The sequence below is a fragment of the Narcine bancroftii genome, chromosome 5, assembly GCF_036971445.1.
Source record: "Narcine bancroftii isolate sNarBan1 chromosome 5, sNarBan1.hap1, whole genome shotgun sequence".
Classification (NCBI taxonomy): Eukaryota; Metazoa; Chordata; class Chondrichthyes; order Torpediniformes; family Narcinidae; genus Narcine; species Narcine bancroftii.
This window is the reverse complement of record NC_091473.1, coordinates 153,002,379-153,020,724: the sequence shown is the minus strand read 5'-3', so window position 1 is coordinate 153,020,724 and position 18,346 is coordinate 153,002,379. Positions and strand designations below refer to the sequence as shown.

Below are 18,346 nucleotides of genomic sequence, written 5' to 3'. Positions count from 1 at the left end.
TAAAATGTCCTTAGCCACAGGTGTGGTGCCGGAGGTTTGGAGGGTAACTCACGTTCCATTGTTTAAAAACGGCTCCAAAAGTAACCTTGGAAATTATAGGCCGGTGAGCCTGACATCAGTAGTAGGTAAATTATTGGAGGGTGTTCTAAGAGATGAGATATACAATTATTTGGATAGCCAGGGACTGATGTGGGATAGTCAACATGTCTTTGTGGTGGTAGATTGTGTTTAACTAATCTTGTAGAGTTTTTTTGAGGAGGTTACCAGGAAAGTTGACGAAGGAAAGGCTGTAGATATTGTCTACATGGTCTTTAGTAAGGACTTTGACAAGGTCCCACATGTGGGGTTAGTCAGGAAGGTTCAGACCCTTGGTATTCATAGTGAAGTGGGTTTGACAATAGCTAGATGGGAGAAGCCAGAGAGTCATGGTGGATGATGCTTCTCTCAGACTGGAGGCCTGTGTCTAGTGGTGCCTCAGGGATCGGTGCTGGGACCATTGTTGTTTGTTGTCTATATCAATGATCTGGATGATAATGTGGTAAATTGGATCAGCAAGTTTGCAGATGACACTAAGAATTGACATGTTGTGGACGGTGAAGAAGGTTTTCAAAGATTGCGGAGGGATCTGGACCAGCTGGAAAAATGGGATGAAAAATGACAGATGGAATTTAATGCAGACAAGTGTGAGGTTTTCGATTTTGGAAGGACCAACCAAGAAAGGACGTACATGGTGAATTGTTGGGCACTGAGGAGTGCAGGAGAACAGAGGGATGTGGGAATACAGATAAGTAATTCCCTGAAAGTGGCATCGCAGGTGGAGAGGGTTGTAAAGCGAGCTTTTGGTATCTTGGCCTTCATAAATCAAAGTATTGAGTACAGAAGTTGGGATGTTATGGTGAAGTTGTTTAAGATATTGGTGAGGCCAAATTTGGAGAATTGTGTGCAGTTTTAGTCAGGAAAGATATCAATAAGATAGGAAGAATGCAGAGAAAATTTACTAGGATGTTGCCCGGACTTCAGGAACTGAGTTAGAGGGAAAGGTTAAACAGGTGAGGAATTTATTCTGCATTGAAGATTCCATTTATTGTCATAGTAATAAAACAGTGTCATATTACATGAAATTTCTCTTCGCCTGCTGCAAAGCAGCCAGATTCGCCATCGGCAGAACTTACCTGAAGCGCCTCCTGCAGTCAGAGAAAGTGAAGCAAAAGAGAGTCTCCCTCAGAGACACCGAGTGTCCGTAGATTCACCTCCAGCGCTTCCCTGAAGCGTAAAAGAGTGAGGGGAGGTTTGATCGAGGTATTTAAAATTATGAGGGGGATAGATAGGCTTTTTCCACTGAGGGTGGGTGAGATACAAACCAGAGGACGTGGGTTAAGGGTGAGAGGGGAATAGTTTAGAGGGAACCTCTTCACACATAAGAGTGGTGGGAGTGTGGAATGACTTGCCAGCTGAAGTGGTGAATGTCAATATTTAAAGGGAATTTGGACAGGTACATGGATGGGAGAGGTATGGGAGTCTCTGGACTGGGTGCAGGTGATTGGGATGAGGCAAAAAATAAATGGTTGGGCACAGACGAGAAAGGCCAAAGGGGTCTGTTACTGTGCTCTTGTGTTCTATGTTCCTCTCTGTCTGGCTGCAGGTTGCTGCTGGGGCTGTCGGCCTGGCACAGAGAGCTGTGGATGAAGCCACCAAGTACGCCTTGGAGAGGAGAACCTTTGGACGGTTGTTGATAGAGGTAGGGCAGGGAGCAGTCCAGCTGCCCCAACTTCCATGGCCTGCATCCTTTTCCCCCACCTTCTGCAGGTGGAATCAGCGTGTGGGGTGTCATCCGGATGGTCTCCACTGCCGCAATGAGATCAGATTCCAGCGTCTGCACTCTCCTGCCACTCTTCCTTCTGTGTCTGCCTTCTTCTGCGGGCTCCTCACCACAAGCACTGTGGATACAAAGTTACAGAATCACATCATGCAAAGCCATTCTGCCCTTTACATTCATGATTCCCTGTTCCCGTCTGCCCTATTCCCCAGAGCTCTGCATATTCTCATGTATTGTCAAGTTCATATGTTCTCTGGCTTCACCTGTCCTCTCTGTAACCACTCCACGTCTCCATCACTACACCCATCCCTGTCTTTGTAACCCCTTCCTATCCCCAACAGTCCTTTGAAGCCTCATGATTTGAACTGCACTTGTACCAGCGCCCGTACCTGTGAGATCCTCGATTGTGGAATGTCCTCTCAAAAGCGGTTGAGTCTTTCTCCTTGGTTGAGATTGCCCTCTTCTGCCTACCTTCTCTGCAGTTTGCTCCTGGCGAGGTGGCGGGCTTTGCTTCCGTCACAGCTGTTTTTCTAATCTGTGAGAAGTTGTGCCGTGATTATGTATGGCTGAGCTCCACGGGTGTAGGTGGATGGAGTTTCGTCCCTAGGTCAGACCGGGAACTCGACCTTAACCCTGCAAAGGTCTCGGGAGGTTTAACTCCTGGGTTCAACAGCCTGGTCTTGTTGCAGAAAACAAGGAGAAACTGTTTGCAAGACACTGGACTCGACGTCCAATAAATTTGCACGTTCTCCCTGTGACCGGGTGTGGTCTCCGGTTCTCACTCACATCCCACAGACATGTGGGTTGCTGGTGTCATTGCCCACATTGTGTGGTTGATGGGGAGAATAGAGTGGGGGGGGGGGGGGAATTGGTGACAGGAGTGTAGGAAGAATTATTTAAAAAATAGCATTAATGTGGAACTGATGCAAACAGGTGATTGATGAACATTGGTGGCTTGATGAACTGCAGGGTGGGGTCCCAATGCTGTAATCCTAAAACGATGGTACTGTGGCCTCCTCCCCTTCCCCCCTCGCCTCCTCCCCTTCCCCCCTCGCCTCCTCCCCTTCCCCCCTCGCCTCCTCCCCTTCCCCCCTCGCCTCCTCCCCTTCCCCCCTCGCCTCCTCCCCTTCCCTCCTCCCCTTCCCCCCTCGCCTCCTCCCCTTCCCCCCTCGCCTCCTCCCCTTCCCCCCTCGCCTCCTCCCCTTCCCCCTCGCCTCCTCCCCTTCCCCCCTCGCCTCCTCCCCTTCCCCCCTCGCCTCCTCCCCTTCCCCCCTCGCCTCCTCCCCTTCCCCCCTCGCCTCCTCCCCTTCCCCCCTCGCCTCCTCCCCTTCCCCCCTCGCCTCCTCCCCTTCCCCCCTCGCCTCCTCCCCTTCCCCCCTCGCCTCCTCCCCTTCCCCCTCGCCTCCTCCCCTTCCCCCTCGCCTCCTCCCCTTCCCCCCTTGCCTCCTCCCCTTCCCCCTCACCTCCTCCCCTTCCCCCTCGCCTCCTCCCCTTCCCCCCTCGCCTCCTCCCCTTCCCCCTCGCCTCCTCCCCTTCCCCCTCGCCTCCTCCCCTTCCCCCCTCGCCTCCTCCCCTTCCCCCCTCGCCTCCTCCCCTTCCCCCCTCGCCTCCTCCCCTTCCCCCCTCGCCTCCTCCCCTTCCCCCCTCGCCTCCTCCCCTTCCCCCCTCGCCTCCTCCCCTTCCCCCTCGCCTCCTCCCCTTCCCCCCTCGCCTCCTCCCCTTCCCCCCTCGCCTCCTCCCCTTCCCCCCTCGCCTCCTCCCCTTCCCCCCTCGCCTCCTCCCCTTCCCCCCTCGCCTCCTCCCCTTCCCCCCTCGCCTCCTCCCCTTCCCCCCTCGCCTCCTCCCCTTCCCCCCTCGCCTCCTCCCCTTCCCCCCTCGCCTCCTCCCCTTCCCCCCTCGCCTCCTCCCCTTCCCCCCTCGCCTCCTCCCCTTCCCCCCCGCCTCCTCCCCTTCCCCCTCGCCTCCTCCCCTTCCCCCCTCGCCTCCTCCCCTTCCCCCCTCGCCTCCTCCCCTTCCCCCCTCGCCTCCTCCCCTTCCCCCTCGCCTCCTCCCCTTCCCCCCTCGCCTCCTCCCCTTCCCCCCTCGCCTCCTCCCCTTCCCCCCTCGCCTCCTCCCCTTCCCCCCTCGCCTCCTCCCCTTCCCCCCTCGCCTCCTCCCCTTCCCCCCTCGCCTCCTCCCCTTCCCCCCTCGCCTCCTCCCCTTCCCCCCTCGCCTCCTCCCCTTCCCCCCTCGCCTCCTCCCCTTCCCCCCTCGCCTCCTCCCCTTCCCCCCTCGCCTCCTCCCCTTCCCCCCTCGCCTCCTCCCCTTCCCCCCTCGCCTCCTCCCCTTCCCCCCTCGCCTCCTCCCCTTCCCCCCTCGCCTCCTCCCCTTCCCCCCTCGCCTCCTCCCCTTCCCCCCTCGCCTCCTCCCCTTCCCCCCTCGCCTCCTCCCCTTCCCCCCTCGCCTCCTCCCCTTCCCCCCTCGCCTCCTCCCCTTCCCCCCTCGCCTCCTCCCCTTCCCCCCTCGCCTCCTCCCCTTCCCCCCTCGCCTCCTCCCCTTCCCCCCTCGCCTCCTCCCCTTCCCCCCTCGCCTCCTCCCCTTCCCCCCTCGCCTCCTCCCCTTCCCCCCTCGCCTCCTCCCCTTCCCCCCTCGCCTCCTCCCCTTCCCCCCTCGCCTCCTCCCCTTCCCCCCTCGCCTCCTCCCCTTCCCCCCTCGCCTCCTCCCCTTCCCCCCTCGCCTCCTCCCCTTCCCCCCTCGCCTCCTCCCCTTCCCCCCTCGCCTCCTCCCCTTCCCCCCTCGCCTCTCCTTTCATTCCTGTCACCCTCCTCCGTTTGTGCCTCCTGCTTCTTCCTGGCCTCACCTCCACATCCCTCACCCTTCTTCCCCTCCCCCTGCAGCATCAGGCCATCTCCTTCCTGCTTGCAGAGATGGCTATGAAGGTGGAGCTTGCTCGCCTCGGATACCAGAGGGCAGCGTGGGAAGTGGACCAGAGCCGGAGGAACACATACCATGCCTCCATTGCCAAGGCCTATGCAGGCGATATTGCAAACCAGGTGGCCAGTGATGCCGTCCAGATTTTCGGGGGCAACGGTTTCAACAGTGAATATCCCGTGGAGAAGCTAATGCGCGACGCTAAAATCTACCAGGTCAGTGGGAGGGTCACACAGCAGCACATCCGGCCCCTTGTTCCTGCACTGCTCCACACCACACAATATACTGGCTCCAAGAGGGGGTCTGTTACGGAGGTACTCAGTCACAGTACTGAAGGGGGGGAACGGCCATGCTGTGGGAGGGGCAGTATTAAGGGCATGTCACCGTGGGAGGTGCAGTACTGAGGGGGGTCACACTGTGGGAGGAGCAGTACTGAGGGTGTGTCACACTGGGAAGGGAAGTACTGAAGGGTGGGGAGGGGAAGTACCGAGGTGGTGTCACACTGTGGGAGGGTGTGTACTGTGGGAGGGGCACTACTGAGAGGGAGGTCACACTGTGAGAGGGGCGGTATTGAGGGGGAGTCACATTGTGGGAGGGGCAGTACTGGGGGGACACACTATGGGAGGGGCCGTACTTGGGGGGGGGGGGTGGTTCACCTTGTGGGAGGGATGGTGCAGAAGTCCCAGTCTCCACTGCTGGGAAGATGGAGAAAGGTAAATGATTTAATGGCTGAACTGGGATTTGAATGGAAGGAGGTTTTGTGTGTGAGGTGTGGGAGTACTCGGGCAGACCTATTGTTCAGAAGTCCGCTGCTTGTGGGTAAATGCTGTCTCCAACTACACAAATCCAGCAATCAGCTGGCAATTTGCCAGGGTGGGTTTACTCCACCGTGGAACTACTATCTTTCACCTAATTTGCTCGTTAAAAGTTGAACATCGGTGACTCCATCACTGGTTCATCACTGATTAGCTCGGCGGTCGGTTGATGACTTTTCGACGGTATCTTGAATGCCTGGGAGCCTCGGCCTCACCTTCAAAGAGTTCGATGGCTTTTGGTGTGTTGTCAGAGAGCCAGTTCATCGCTCTGCTATCTCACTGTCCGGATAAAGGATTCACATCTCAGACTCTTGTTTCTATGTGGGGAATACCGGATGGTGTGCTCTGAGGAGGACTGAGTTAGCACAACTTCAGTCAATGTGAGACCTGCCCTCTCCTGTGGTGGACGATTGTTTTATACACTGGTCTAGTCATTTGTTTTTCGGAAATATCCCAGGCCCGTCTTCCGAAAGACCCAGGCCCTACAAGAGTTGCGCTGGCCCAGTGACTTCAACGACCCCTGTGGTCAGAAATTCTTTCTCTTGAAGACGAGAATGTGGTCATGCTCCTTGTCCCCAACTATCACAGATGGAAAATGTACAGAGGCAATGGTGGGGAGCGATGGGACCCCGGCTGTTACAGCGAAGGTGAAAATGGACAGCTGTCTATCACTTCAGCGGTTTGGTTGAGACTGTGTTTCACAGGGATATGGAGTGTGCAAGGGTGCAGCCCCTGCTCGTGTGTTTGAAGGTGTTGCTCCTCAAGTTCTGGCTGCATTTCAGCCCCTGCCCCTGATCTTTGGGCACCCGGTGCGGAGGAGGGAGGGTTGGTTGAGGGTTGTCATCGGACTAGTACAGATCTAGCCCACATGAGGATGAGTTAATTGTCATACATTTTGTCACCTTCTCCCATTCCAGCAGTGATACCTGGTACCTCTCCAGCCAGTTTGAGCCAGTCTCCAGCAGTCCGCACCCCGGCGCGAGTCTCCCGACAGCAGTCTCCAGCAGCTCACAGCTTCTGCGGGTCCCTCTCCTCGAGTCGCCAGCAGCCCACCACGTGCACTGGTCCCTCAACCACAGAGCCCTCACTGGTCCGCCACCATACTCGCTGTCCGCTCGGGTCTCACATAGATGTCCGCAGTGGGTTGGAGGTTGGATCCTGTGATGGACCTGGCTGTGTTCCTGGATTCTTGAATTCTCAAACCGGGCTGCGATACAGCTAGTAAAGTTCCAATTGCACCTGCAGAAATTTGACAGAGTACGGTGGTCCTGTGAAGCCCACATCCTGTGACTGAGTACACAATGGATGCTCTTACATTGGGCACTATGTCTCCCAAAATTTCCAACGGAACTGAGTTTTCCAGACGGGGAATGGAGGTTCCTTTTCCTTTCTATGTGGTGTCTGAACTGGCACGATGACGATTTGAGGGATTTCTCAGTCAGTCCTGTCGACAGCCCCACCTGCCGTTGTCATGCAACACCCACCACTGACAACTGAGGAGTCTCTCACGGTGCCTCAGCCGATCTGCTTTCCCTGATTGCTGCACACATTGAAGTGGAATGTTAATTCTGAGTGGTGACTAGTCACACAACCAGGCAGCGTGAAACACGGACACGGGGGACTTGGAGTCAAAAACTACTGGAGGAGGTCAGCCAGTGTCAGTGGAGTCAAAGGGATGGTCAACATCCTGATAGAAGGAAAGGAGGACCTGGTGTCTGACAGGAAACTTCGCCGGCGTGGCCGACGGGGTACTTCGCCGGCGAGTCAGAAACCGCATTGGGGAGCTTGATGCTGAATTGTATTTTTGAAGATTTGTATTGTGGTCTTATCAGTTTTTGGACAAATCATTCAGCATGCGGTTTCTTTTGCAGATCTATGAAGGCACAGCTCAAATCCAGAGACTCATCATTGCTCGGAGCACTTGGAGAGATTCCAGCATTGAGTTCTCAGCAGGCTAATAGCAAGGAATGTGGTCTAACTGGAACCGCTCAGTTATGCAATCCCAATTCCCTCAGCCTTAGTTTCCTTTCCATTGTACAGGAATGTTTAACCCATTGCCTTCTGATCAAAGTTTCTGAGAGTGCGACCTTCCTCTGTGACCATTGCAAGGGCCTTGCTTTGAATGGGTGTGTGGTGGTGTCCAACTGCATTGAAACTTCGGGTGATAACAAATGTAGAGCAGAACAAACAAGAGATTATTTTAATAATAAACCACCAGCAAATTGTTTTTGGAATTGTAATGTTGTGTTGACTGCTTCCTCCTCTCTGTGGTTCTCCTGGAGTGTGACAAACTATCGTCCCCTTGTGTCTCCTCTATGACCTTGACCCACAGGTCTGTGCAAGGAGGAACATGGAGTTTGCAGCATAAAGGAGCCATTTGGATCATTTCATCTGTCAGCAAATAACTGTCAGCTTTGGGCCAATTTCTTCATGCCTCTGAGTCAGAGGTGGGACAGTCAAGCCCTCACCAGAGTGTAAAGCACATTGTCCAGACTTTCATTTCAGTCCAGTGCTGATCTCCCAGTGGCCACCATTTCAATTCCCTGCCCTATTCCCTTGCCAACTTGTCTATCCGAGGTCTCATGCACTGCCAGACTGAGGCCACCCGTGAATTGGAGGAACAACACGTTATCTTCCGTCTGGAGCTCCCTCCAACTGGATAGCATTAACATCAACTCCTCTGGTTTCCATTAGAATATGCTCCCCCCATCTTCTCCCCCCCCCCACCTCTTTTTCTTTCTCCCCCTTCCCAGTGTCAAATTCTCACTTTTCCTCTCTCCTCTTCCCATATAACAAATTAACACCTTTTGTGTGTTATCTATGCCCCCCCCCCCCCCCAATTCTTCCCATCTCCAAGTCTCTCTTCTACTTTATACCTTGAAAGTCGCTTTCAGGTGGCCAGAATACCCCAACGTCAAGCCGCCTAAAATACCCGAATGTGGCTGAGGAGAACTCTGGCCCGAGGCGTACTTACCCAACCCTCCTTGGATAGGTGTATTCTCCACTTCCAAGTACTCCCCCTATGCACCTGAAAGCGGGCGGGACTAAGGCCACAGTTGACAGGAGCCGACGTTTGCTCCATGGTGCCTCCCCGCTGCGGACCTTTCAAGTGCCAGAACAGCCCCTTCAGCGCTGCCACCTAAATATTGCTTCTCACACACCCGCAGCCGGCTCCGGAGTCGCATTGTCCCAGCTATTCCACCTGAAAGTGGCTGAAGAAAGGCTCAGGCCCAAAACATCGGGAATATACAGTCTCTTTACCTCCCATGGACACTGCATCCTCCAGCATCTCTGCGTTTTTATCTCAGACCTGTGTCACTGCTTTTGATAACGGTCACCTTAGAATCTGAACCCTACTGCACAATACAGGCCCTTCGGCCCTCCATGTTGTGCCAACCCAAATATTCCTTAAAAAAAACACTAACCCTTCCTACCCTATGACCCTCTATTTCTCTTCCATCCATGTTTTTAAGTGTCTCTTAAATGCCCCAAATGTTCCAGCCTCCACCACCATCCCCACAAAGGCATTCCAGGTTCCCACAACTCTGGGTCAAAAAAACTTACCCCTAAACTTCCCTCCCTTTAATTTGTACATGTCCCCTGTTATTTGCTGATCCTCCCCTGTTATTTGCTGATCCTCCCCTGGGAAACAGGTGCTGGCCGTCCACCCTAACCATGTTTCTCATAATCTTGTAGACCTCGATCAAGTCTCCCCTCATCCTTTTATGCTCCAAAGAGAAAAGTCCCAGCTCTGCTAACCTTGCCTCACATCTTCCTGTAATAAGGTGACCAGAACTGAACACAATACTCTGTGTGGTCTCTCCAGAGATTTGTAGAGTTGCAACACGACCTCTCGACTCCTGAACTCAATCCTCCCCATTAATGAATCCCAACATCCCTTAGGCCTTTTAACCTTGCAGGAGTGAGAAGTATGAAGATGAGTTTGTATACATGAACTAGCAGCAGGGATAGGCTGCTCACCCCCCAAGCCTCCTGCTCAATGTGAGCCTGGTATCTGATAGTAAGTCTTGCTGTCATCCCTCCCCAGCCATCCTCTCAACTCCTTACTGATCGAGAATCTAAGAAGAACAAAACCTCAGGCACTGGAAAGTTGAAGGCAAAGCATAAACTCAACAGGACTCTTGTGGTGATATGTAATTACAACACTAGGTCACCAGGGGTCACTCCGGCGACCTTGTCTATAAAGCAGTCCAGAGCTACAGTCTAGCCTTCCAGGTTTGTCTTGCAGAGAGACAAGACAGTGTACATATATTTTATTAAAGTTGTCTTGTACTCGCACTGCCTGGTTATTGTCAGTACAGACAGCATCTGTATTTGAGTGTCATTTTAATTTAAATGTAGACATACGGTCAACCAGTTTACCTATCTCGGCTGCACCATTTCATCAGAATGCAAGGATCGACAATGAGATAGACAACAGACTCGCCAAGGCAAATAGCGCCTTTGGAAGACTACACAAAAGAGTCTGGAAAACCAACCAACTGAAAAACCTCACAAAGATAAGCGTATACAGAGCCGTTGTCATACCCACACTCCTGTTCGGCTCCGAATCATGGGTCCTCTACCGGCACCACCTACGCTCCTAGAACGCTTCCACCAGCGTTGTCTCCGCTCCATCCTCAACATCCATTGGAGCGCTTACATCCCTAACGTCGAAGTACTCGAGATGGCAGAGGTCGACAGCATCGAGTCCACGCTGCTAGAAGATTCCAGCTGCGCTGGATGGGTCACGTCTCCAGAATGGAGGACCATCACCTTCCCAAGATCGTGTTATATGCGAGCTCTCCACTGGCCACCGTGACAGAGGTGCACCAAAGAAAAGGTACAAGGACTGCCTAAAGAAATCTCTTGGTGCCTGCCACATTGACCACCGCCAGTGGGCTGATATCGCCTCAAACCGTGCATCTTGGCGCCTCACAGTTTGGCGGGCAGCAACCTCCTTTGAGAAGACCGCAGAGCCTACCTCACTGACAAAAGGCAAAGGAGGAAAAACCCAACACCCAACCCCAACCCACCAATTTTCCCCTGCAACCGCTGCAATCGTGTCTGCCTGTCCCGCATCGGACTTGTCAGCCACAAACGAGCCTGCAGCTGACGTGGACTTTTTACCCCCTCCATAAATCTTCGTCCGCGAAGCCAAGCCAAAGAAAGAAAAAAAGAAGACATACAGCCCATTCAGAGCCAGCTCTCCAGCGCATGACGTCCTGTTTTGCGGAAACTGCCAAAATGTTTGGCCTGGGAAGTCAGCTGAAGAAAAACTGAGGTCCTCCATCAGCCAGCTCCCCACCATGACTACCAGCCCCCCCCCCCCCCCACATCTCCATTGGGCACACCAGTTTTACCTACCTCGGCTGCACCATTTCATCTGATGCAAGGATCAACAAAGAGATAGACAACAGACTCGCCAAGGCAAATAGCGCCTTTGAAGACTAACACATAAGAGTCTGGAAAAACAACCACCTGAAGAAACACACAAAGATCAGCGTGTACAGAGCTGTTGTCATACCCACGCTCCTGTTCGGCTCCGAATCATGGGTCTTCTACCGGCATCACTACGGCTCCTAGAACGCTTCCATCAGCGCTGTCTCCGCTCCATCCTCAACATTCATTGGAATGACTTCATCACCAACATTGAAGTACTCGAGCTGGCAGAGTCCGCAAGCATCGAATCCATGCTCCTGAAGTCCCAACTGTGCTGGGTAGGTCACGTCTCCAGAATGGAGGACCATCGCCTTCCCAAGATCGTGTTCTATGGCGAGTTCTCCACTGGCCACCAAGACAGAGGTGCACCAAAGAAGAGGTACAAGGACTGCTTAAAGAAATCTCTTGGTGCCTGCCACATTGACCTCCGCCAGTGGGCTGATATCGCCTCCAACCGTGCATCTTGGCGCCTCACAGTTCGGCGGACAGCAACCTCCTTTGAAGAAGACCGCAGAGCCCACTCACTGACAAAAGACAAAGGAGGAAAAACCCAACACCCAACCCCAACCAACCAATTTTCCCTTGCAACCGCTGCAACCGTGCCTGCCTGGTCCCGCATCGGATTTGTCAGTCACCAACGAGCCTACAGCAGACGTGACATACCCCTCCATAATCTTCGTCCGCGAGCCAAGCCAAAGAAGAAGACGACATACAGCACGTATATAGGCCCTTCTGGCCCAAACTGGCCCAAAGCCCATGCCGCCCAATTAACCTACAGCTCCCCCAGTATGTTTGACCGGTGGGAGGAGCCCTCCCCCCCCCCCCCAGGAGATATCCCACCTAGACACTGGAAGAATGTACAAACTTCTGACCAACAGCGCGGGGATTCAAACTCCGGTCCTGATTCCTGGTGCTGTAACGATGTTTGTGCTGATTGCTGCACCAACCAGTACTTCCCCAATGGGGAGTCAACATTTCAGATTATAAAGTACCTTCACTAGAACCAGGAATTAGGAAACTTGCGAGAGGGTGGGGAAAGGAGAAAGCACAAAGAAAATGTTTGGTAGCCTTGGGCCAGGGTTGCCATAGTGATAGGCTGTTAAAGAAGCCATGTGCTCGTGGTCAAGCAGAGAGGGATTAAAATGGAGTGTCTGTGGGGAGAGAAACACTGAGTCAATGTTTACAGATGGAGACAGTTCCTACCTTGATGAACTGAAATTTCTGCTCCTACGTCTTAAACTCTTACGGTCTTGTACACCTCCCTCACTGCCCTTGCAGGAGAGACGGAGGTCCTTTCCTGATGAAGGGCTCGGGCCCGAATTATTGTCTGCCTATTGCTTTCTGTGGATGCTGGCTGAGTTTCTCCAGCGCTTCCCGTTCCCCAACAAATGCAGATTTCCTTCACATGCACCTTCCATACTGCATCCCCTTGTTCCCGATTGCAGGCTCTTCAGCATCGGTGAGTCGAGCACCGACTGGCAATCATTTTGCCAAGCAGTGGCGCTCTGTGTCCATCTGGAACTTCAGGTTACAATAGTTGATCTGCCTGTCCTCGGCCTTCTGCACAGCCAGGGTGAGAGAAGAGCACCCACCTCAGGGCACAGCTAGGAAATCTGCAGCTCAAGGGCAGACCAGGAATTGTTGGAGGAACTCAGCAGGTCTCACAGCATGCACAGAAGAAATGTCAGTCAATGTTTCCAGTCAATACCCTTACATTTGAATTCTTCAATTTCAGGCAACCCACTCCCCCTCCATTCTCTGCTCCGCTCATCCACCTAGTTCCTTACACACATTCTTTTCCAAGTCAAGTTTATTGTCATCTGATTGTATAACTACAACCAATGAACACCGTTCTCCGGTCCTTGGTGCAAAGCACACAGACACACAGCCAGACATAACACACAGACAATACATATGCAGGACAAGTACTTCATCTCTACAATGAATAAATATTGTATCATTAATATGAGAGTATTTGGAGGGTCAGTGTGAGCAGTTCCTTTGGTCGTTCACCATTCTCACTGGCCGTGGGAAGAAGCTGTTCCTCACCCTGGTGGGGCTGGCCTGATCTCCTGTATCTCTACCCTGACAGGAGCAGCTGGAAGATGCTGTGTGTGGGGTGGAAGGAGTCCTCAATGATTTTGCCCACCTCAGACAATGATCCAGGTAGATTACGTCAATGGGTGGGGGGGGTGGGGGAGACCCCAGTGATCCTCTCTGCCACTCTTATGGTCCCATGATTGAACTCTGATCCATTTTCTCTGCAGCAACTATGCCCCACTGAGATGCAGCTGGCCAGGATGTCTCGATAGAGCTCCTGTAGAAGTTTGACATAATGGTAGCCGGTAGCCTTGCCCGCTTCAAGCCTTGCCCGCTTCAGTCTTCTCAGAAAGTGAAGTCACGGTTATGCCGAATTTGAGAGTCCATTAGTTAAGTGAACTCCAAGGGACCAGTACCTCTTCACTCTCCACTACAGAATTACCTCCCACGATTGCATCACCAGATCCAGCCCCAACAGAGTCCATCAAACACTACAGCACAGAACACAGGCCATTCATCCCTTCTTGTCTGGGCCGAAAACACCATTCTGCTAGTCCCACTGACCTCCACCCATTCCATAACCTTCGAAACCTCTCCCATCTATGTATCTATCTAATTTATTCTTAAAAATTAAGAGTGAGTCTGCATTTAACACATCAGATCGTTCATACACCCACCACTCTGAGTGAAGTTCCCCTAATATTCCCTTAAACCTTTCACCCTAAAGCCATGTCCTCTCGCATTTATCTCTCCTAATCTGTGGAATGATCCTTCTCTCATTTACTCTGTTTATTCCCTTCATCATTTTAAATACCTCCAACAAATTCCCCTCATCTAAGTTCCAGGGAATAAAGTCCTAACCTGTTTAACCTTTTCCTGTAACTCAGTTCCTGAAGACCCGGCAATATCCGAGTAAATCTCCTCTGCACTCTTTCTATCTTATTGATACATTTCCTGTAGTTTGGTGACCAGAACTGCACACAGTTCTCCAAATTTGGCCTCACCAATGTTGTGTACAACTTTACCATAACATCCCAAGAGCATAGAAGAATGAGGAGAGATTTGATAGAAGTTTACAACTTTGATTTATGAAGGCCAAGATGCCAAAAGCTCTCTTTACAACCCTATCCACCTGTGACACCACTTTCAGGGAATTATGTAACTGTATTCCCAGATCCCTTGGTTCTACTGCACTCCTCAGTGCCCGACCATTCACAATGTACGTCCTTTCTTGGTTTGTCCTTCCAAAATGCAGCACCTCACCCTTGTCTGCATTAAATTCCATCTCCCATTTTTCCAGCTGGTCCAGATCCCTCTGCAGCTTTGAAAACCTTCTTCATCGTCCACAACACATCCAATCTTAGTGTCATCTGCAAACTTGCTGATCCAATTTCCCACATTATTATCAGATCATTGATATAGACAACAAACAACAATGGTTGCAGCACCGATCACTGAGGCACACAGTCTGAGAAGCATCATCCATCACTATTCTCTGGCTTCTCCCATTCAACCAATTTCAAATCCAGTTTACAACCTTTCCTTGGTTACCTAGTGTCTGAACCTTCTGAACTAATCTTGTCAAAGGCCTTACCAACGACACAACATCCATAGCTTTACCTTCATCAACTTTCTTGCAACCACCTCGAAAAACTTCATAAGATTGGTTAAACACGCCCTACCGAACACAAAGCCATGCTGACTGTCCTTAATCAGCCCTTGACTGTCCAAGTACTTGTATCCAGGTACTCCCTGACTTACAACCATAATTGGGTCTGAAGGATCGGTCATATCTCAAAATGGACACAACTCAGAATTTTGCCTGTGCGTGTGGAGTACTGAGGTCTTAAAGCGAACTTAATCAAATCTTTTTTGCATTATAGATTTGACAAGAGCAACTTACTAAATTTGTTGATCAACCTTGGGAAATCTTTCCACATTCTGGTCTACGTTGACCTTGTTAGTCGGCGTCCCGTGCACCGTAGGCTGGATGGGGCCATCTTGATTCCTGTGCGCAAGTGCAAGTCTTCTGTTGGCGCATGCACGATGGGTTCACGTGTTGGAGTTCGGTTGGCACATGTGCGAGAGTTAAGCGCCCTAATGATATTGAATTCGGGCCCTTAACTCTCGCGCATGCGCCAACTGAAGACTCATGCATGCACACAGGAATCAAGATGGCTATGCCCATCCAGTGGATCCTGGGACACTGACTAACAAGATAAGTACGCCCAATTTATTCTTATGTGCCCTGTATCCCTGTTATAGTTACATTTCTTATTAAATTTTCGGTCGGGGAGTACCTATATTCGATCTCTCAGAACATCCTCCAATAATTTACCTACTACTGGCTCATCAGCTTGTAATTACCCTGGTTTACACTTGGAGTTTTTTTTAAACAACGGGACAACATGAGCTATCCTCTGGCACCTCGCCCGTGGCTAAGGACATTTAAATATTTCTGCCAGGGCTCCTGTAATTTCTACATGAGCCTCCATCAAGGTCCAAGGGAAGATCATGACAGGACGGGGGATTTTATCTACCTTTATTTGCTGTAAGACAGCAAGCACCACCTCCTCCTTAATCTCCATATGCTCCATTACCCTTCTGTTTGTTTCCCTTCCATCCGTATGGACTCTGCCAGTTTCCTGAGTAAATACTGATGCAAAACAACTGTTTATGATCTCATGAGGCTCCACGCGTAGATGACCACTCTGACCCTCTCGGGGACCATTGTTGTCCCTAACTATCTTTTTACTCTTAACGTACTTGAAGAAACCCTTCAGTTTACTTTCATCAAGTTGAGCAGAGTCTAACATCAGGGGTGTTCAAACTATTGGAGAGGATTCTTAACAATAGGATCTAGGAGCATTTGGAGAAGTACAAGTCAATTTTTTATCCATACAACCAAGGTTCCACTGACGCAGTGTGTCATGACTTTCTGCATGAGATTCTCATTGGGGACCATGTCAAATGCTTTGCTAAAATCCATGTAGAGACGACTTCTCCAAATGCTCTTAGATCCTATCCTTAAGAAGGGTAGTCAGCATAGCTTTGTGAAGTGAAGGGAAGGTCCTACCTCATGAGCCTCATTAAGTTTTTTGAGGAGGTAACAAAATAAATCTATGAGGGTAGGGCAGTAGATGTGGTCTACATGGATTTTAGCAAGGCATGTGACAAGGTCCCCCTTCAGAAACTCAACCAGAAAGTCATGAGGAATGGGATCAGTGGAACCGTGGCCGTGTACAGGGTTAATGGTCGGTTACTTAGGAGTGTGGATGAACAGAGGGACCTTGGGGTCCAAATCCATACAAGGTCACCGCACAGGTTGATAGAAGAGTTAAGAAGGCCTATGGGATGTTGGGGTTCATTAATAGAGGATTGAGTTCAGGAGTAGAGGTCATGTTACAACTCCTCAAATCTCTGGTCAGACCACACTTAGCGGATTGTGTTCAGTTCTGGTCTATTGTATTCAGACGTCTGCCTGCTTTTTGCTCACACCTTGTAGAAGGGCTCAGGCCCTCAACGTCACTGATATAAACAGTATCATCAAGTTTGCAGGTGATACAATAGTCGGCCTCATGAGCAACAACGATGTCTCTCACGACAAAGAAGAGGCGGAAAATCATGTGAAATGGTGTAAGAGGAACAACCTGAGTCTCAACATGGACAAGTCAAAGGAGATGATCGTGAACTATCCTCCACTACACATCAACATCTCTGTAGTAGGGATAGTGGAGACACCAAGTTTCTTGGAGTTCATTTAACTCGTGACCTATCGTGGACACTCAACATCTCCTCACTCGTCAGGAAGATGCAACAGTGACTGCACTTCCTGAGAAGACTGAAGTGGGCAAGGCTACCGGCCTCCATTATGTCAACTTTCTATAGGAGCTCTATCGAGAGCATCCTGGCCGGCTGGATCACAGTGTGAGTACAGTTGGTGCAGAGAAATGGATTAGAGGTCAATCCACAGGACCATTAGAGTGGCAGAGAGGATTACTGGGGTCTCCCTCACATCGATATGATCTACTGGGATTGTTGTCTCTGAAGAGGTCGCTTCCTCTCTGCACACAGCATCTTTCACCTTTCCCATATCCTCCATTACTCACACATCTGCCCTGGCCCCCCTCCTCCCCCATGAGAAACAAGGACAGGATTCCCCTTGTCCTCACCTACCACCCCACCAGCCTCTGCATCCAACACATCCTCCTCCACCATTTCTGCCACCTACTACATGATCCCACCACCAGACACATCTTCCCCTCTCCACCTTCCGTTGGGACTGCTCTCTCTATGACTCCCTTGTCCATTCTTTTTTCCCCACTAATCAATCCCTTGGGACCTACCCCTGCAACTGCAGCAGAGGATGTATCTTTGTTCCCTTTGGATGCTGAAAAGACCGGCTGAGTTCCTCCAGCATTTTGGTGTGTTTTTATGACAATCACAACGTCTGCAGCCTCATTATATCAAACAAACACTTTTAGTTTGTTGGCCTGTTCTCCCCCTTTCTCTCACGTCCAGTTAATTGTCATGTGATTGTACAAGTGTATCCGCAGGACTGATTTACTGCATCCAGTGCTCCCTTTGTAGCCTTCTCTACATCACTGGGTGCAGACTGGGAGATCACTTTGCTGAACACCTTCGCTCTGTCCGCACCAGTGACAACCGTTTCAGTTCTGCGTCCCACTCCCAGACGCTCAAGTCTATCCGTGGCCTCTTGTACGATCCCACTAAGACCACCTTAAATTGGAGGAAGAATACCTGATTTTCTGTCTGGGCCCTCTCCAGCTGGATGGCATCAATGTGGGATTCTGCTAACCTGCCCCCCCCCCCCCCCACATTCTCCTCCCCTTGATCGCTTCTGTCCCCTCCCTCCCTTCTCCGTATATCACCTCCTGCCTTTGCGACCACCACTCTTGATCTAATCTTTTGTTCGGACGGCTGTCCACATATGACCCCTTCATGAAAGGCTCAAGCCTGAAACGTTGGTTCTGTATACCATTGCTACCTAAAGGTCAGACCTTCTCCAGCATTATGTTTTTACATATACAGGGCAAGTATTTCTTTGAGTCTTTATTGGGAGATCTGTCTGCTTTTTGCTTATTCCTTGAGGAAGGGCTCAAGCCCAAAACCTCTGTCATCTGGAGCTGGGGGACCTGCTGAGTTCCTCCATCACCATCTCTCTGTTTCATTTCCACTTGCATTGCGTTCGCCCGTCCGCCAGTCGGCGCTCTGTCGCGCATGTCATGCGCGCCGTTCCGTAAAGTCAGACGGTTGGGTCCTGCGTGCGGGGCAAAGGCGTAATAGGCCGTCGGTGGACACA

At 51.5% G+C, this 18,346-nt stretch overlaps 1 protein-coding gene and 1 long non-coding RNA gene across 6 annotated transcripts in view; one reads left to right on the top strand and one right to left on the bottom strand.

The window, feature by feature from the left end:
• Positions 1-7,775, top strand: part of acadm (acyl-CoA dehydrogenase medium chain) — a 55,696-nt gene extending 47,921 nt beyond the window's left edge. For all 3 annotated transcript variants that reach the window (XM_069939406.1, XM_069939405.1, XM_069939407.1), the window contains 3 exons: positions 1,643-1,738; positions 4,693-4,941; positions 7,413-7,775. In XM_069939406.1, coding sequence (XP_069795507.1) covers positions 1,643-1,738; positions 4,693-4,941; positions 7,413-7,499 — 432 coding nt within the window. In that variant the 3' untranslated portion in view covers positions 7,500-7,775. The remainder of the gene's footprint in view (positions 1-1,642; positions 1,739-4,692; positions 4,942-7,412) is intronic.
• Positions 1-18,346, bottom strand: part of LOC138764082 (uncharacterized) — a 50,708-nt gene that overhangs the window by 17,268 nt on the left and 15,094 nt on the right. Inside the window, exons 3-4 of one of the 3 annotated variants that reach the window (XR_011357979.1) lie at positions 1,798-1,937; positions 1,173-1,263 (exon numbers count right to left, since the gene is read on the bottom strand). This is a non-coding gene — a long non-coding RNA (uncharacterized lncRNA). Of the gene's footprint in view, positions 1-1,172; positions 1,938-18,346 lie in introns of all 3 variants that reach the window. The other 2 variants (XR_011357977.1, XR_011357980.1) reach the window with 2 other exon arrangements.